The sequence below is a fragment of the Lathamus discolor genome, chromosome 6 (genome assembly GCF_037157495.1).
Source record: "Lathamus discolor isolate bLatDis1 chromosome 6, bLatDis1.hap1, whole genome shotgun sequence".
Lineage (NCBI taxonomy): Eukaryota > Metazoa > Chordata > Aves > Psittaciformes > Psittacidae > Lathamus > Lathamus discolor.
Genome location: NC_088889.1, coordinates 3,190,906 through 3,193,724, shown reverse-complemented (window position 1 = coordinate 3,193,724; position 2,819 = coordinate 3,190,906). Strand labels below are relative to the sequence as shown.

The window sequence follows — 2,819 nt, the reverse complement described above, 5'->3', positions numbered from 1 at the left end:
AGTGCTCACACACCGTGGAGACGAGGCCTCATTGCCATGGGTTAGGGGTGGCCTTGGCAGTGCTGGGAATGGTTGGACTGGATGAGCTTAAAGGGCTTTACCAACCTGATTGATTCTAGGAGCCTGAAAGGAGCCCAGTTCATGCAGCCTGAGCCCAGCCTCTGATGGGGATGGGAACACAGGGAGGGGAGAAAGCTCTGTGTGTGTGTGTGTGTGTGTGTGTGTGTGTGTTCAGCCTTGAACTCTTGAAACTGCTCTCTTTATCTGAACAAATACTAGAGATATGGAAACACACCTTCATTGAGCACAGATGGAGACACAAAACTGATTTAATGACTCAAGCTTTATTTATCTAAATTTGAAGGGGGTGAAACTACTTCAGATCTCCTAATCCCTCCTCCCAACAGTCTTAAAAGCCTTATTTTAGTTTTCCTTTCAGTTGGACTAAAATTTCATATAGGAAAAAAAAAAAGGTAATTTAAGAACCAAGAAACCCCTTTTTTTTGCATGTTTCCTTGTACGTGGTGGTGGAAACTATCGCTTAAGTTGCAGGGAAGGAGACAGATGCAGTGAAATGCCCCAGGTCAGGTTTGATTGCACTCATATAGAAATGTGGTGCAATTTGCTCTGTTCTGAAGGGCCCATGACATCACCATGCACTTGACATGTACATCATGCAACCTTCAGAAGGGTTGGGTCACTCTGGAGCAACATCTGAAAGCTCAGAGGGAGACCCAGGGGCCCCTCCAGGGTGTTAATAGTCAATGTTCAGGCAACTGAACTCAGTCCCAGATGCCTTTATGCTTCCTGACATGGGCTCATCCAATCTGACCTGCTCTACCCATGCTCATGTTAATGTTTTGTTGAGATAATAGTCTAGGAGTATGGAATTATGTCTGTGTGGTTCAATACAGCATTGTGAAGAAATGACTGGTACAGCTCAGGAACAGGCACGTGTTACTTCATGACTTCTGGTTGCCCAAAGCAGTGCTAAGTGCTCCATCCCTGGCAGTGCTCAAGGCCAGGTTGGACACAGGGGCTTGGAGCAAGCTGCTCCAGTGGAAGGGGTCCTTGCCCGTGGCAGGGGGTTGGGACTGGGTGATCTTAAGGTACTTTCCAACCCAAACCACTCTATGATTCTCTGACACATGGAGCTCCAGCTGAGCTACTGCTTTGGGCATAAGGAATGAATGTTTAATTCAGATAAAGCACAGTGTGAACGTGATGTGTAACAAACTCAGCTACTGCTAACTTCTCATTTTTTAGCAGATACAAATTGCATATGGGGAGAGGTGGGAAGGGGTTCTGTCTGCATAGTGCCATCTCCTGTCCATCATGGTGCACTTCAGGATCAGAAGAGATGCTCCTGCGTGTACTGTGAAAAGCAACAAAGGGAAACACAAGCAAGACAAGGTCAGTGCGCTTCTTGCTGTGTCCTTCCTTGGGGCCATAACCCCTGGGTTTCCTCTGTTAGGAAGCTGTCTGTCTCTTCAGCAGTGTCTTCAGTGCCTCCTTCACCTCCTGGTTCCTCAGACTGTAGATGAAGGGGTTCAGCATGGGAGTCACCACCGTGTAAAGAATAGAGACCACCTTGTCCCTCTCCAGGACATAAGAGGAGCTGGGCCGAGTGTAAATGAAGAGGATGGAGCCATAGTAAAGGGTGATGGTGGTGAGGTGGGTGGCAGAGGTGGAGAAGGCTTTGCGCTGCCCCTTGGTCGAGCACATCCTCAGGATCACAACCAGGATGGAGACGTAGGACATGAGGATGAGTGCGGAGGGGAGGATGATGTTGAAGGTCAGGATGAAGTAGAGGAGGGACTGGTAGCTGTCTGTCACATCACAGGAGAGCTTCACCAGTGGGAGCAGGTCGCAGAAGAAGTCATCGATGACGTTGGAGTCACAGAAGCTGAGGGTGAACATGTAGCTGGTAATGAGGGTAGAGCTGGCAAAGCCACTGAGGTAGGAGGTGACCACCAGCCCTATGCAGAGCTTCTTGGACATGGCAGCAGCATAGAGCAGTGGGTTGGCGATGGCCACGTACCTGTCATAGGCCATTGCTGCCAGCAGGTAGCTCTCAGTGCAGGCCAAGCCACCGAAGACAAAGAACTGAGCAGCACACCCAGCAAAGGAGATGCTCTTGTCCTCAGAGATGCAGTTCAGAAGGAACTTGGGGGTGTAGATGGAGGAATAGCAGAGGTCCAGGAAGGACAAGTTGCCAATGAAGAAGTACATTGGGGTATGGAGGCGTGAGCTACGGCATATCACCAGCATGAGGGTGATGTTGCTCATGAGGGTGGTGATGTAGGCTAAGGTGAACACCATGAACAAGAGAAGCTGCAGCTTTGTGTCAGTGGTGAGCCCCAGAATCACAGAATCACAGAATCCCAAGGGTTGGAAGGGACCTAAAAAGATCATCTAGTCCAACCCCCCTGCAAGAGCAGGGTAACCTACAGTACATCACACAGGAACTTGTCCAGGCGGGCCTTGAATATCTCCAGTGTAGGAGGATGAAGCTGGTGACTGAACTGTGGTTGCTGTCTTCCGTGGTGAAGGTACTCAACTGGAGACATAGCTGCAGTGTGGGGTCTTGATCATGGGCTAAGAGAAGGGCTTCCATGGTGCTGGCATTGCTCTCTGTACTGAAACACAGCTGCACACACAAAAGAGAAAAGCAGAGTAAATTTTGTATTGAGAAAGGCTGTACTGTTATGCTTTGTTTGAGCTATTTTATCGGAGAATGATGGAATGGTTTGGAAGGGACCCTAAACCTCATCCAGTTCCAATCCCCTGCCCAAGTCAGGGACACCTTCTATTAGAGA

At 49.1% G+C, this 2,819-nt stretch overlaps 1 protein-coding gene across 1 annotated transcript; it reads right to left on the bottom strand.

Moving 5' to 3' along the window:
• Positions 1–1,439: 1,439 nt before the first annotated feature.
• On the bottom strand, positions 1,440–2,617 carry LOC136016822 (olfactory receptor 9G19-like). The gene is made up of 2 exons (XM_065684498.1): positions 2,506–2,617; positions 1,440–2,366 (listed from the first exon to the last, which is right to left on the bottom strand). Exons 1-2 carry the CDS (start codon positions 2,615–2,617, stop codon positions 1,471–1,473), a joined length of 1,008 nt encoding a protein of 335 aa, XP_065540570.1. The 3' UTR covers positions 1,440–1,470.
• Between the last annotated feature and the right edge of the window lie 202 nt (positions 2,618–2,819).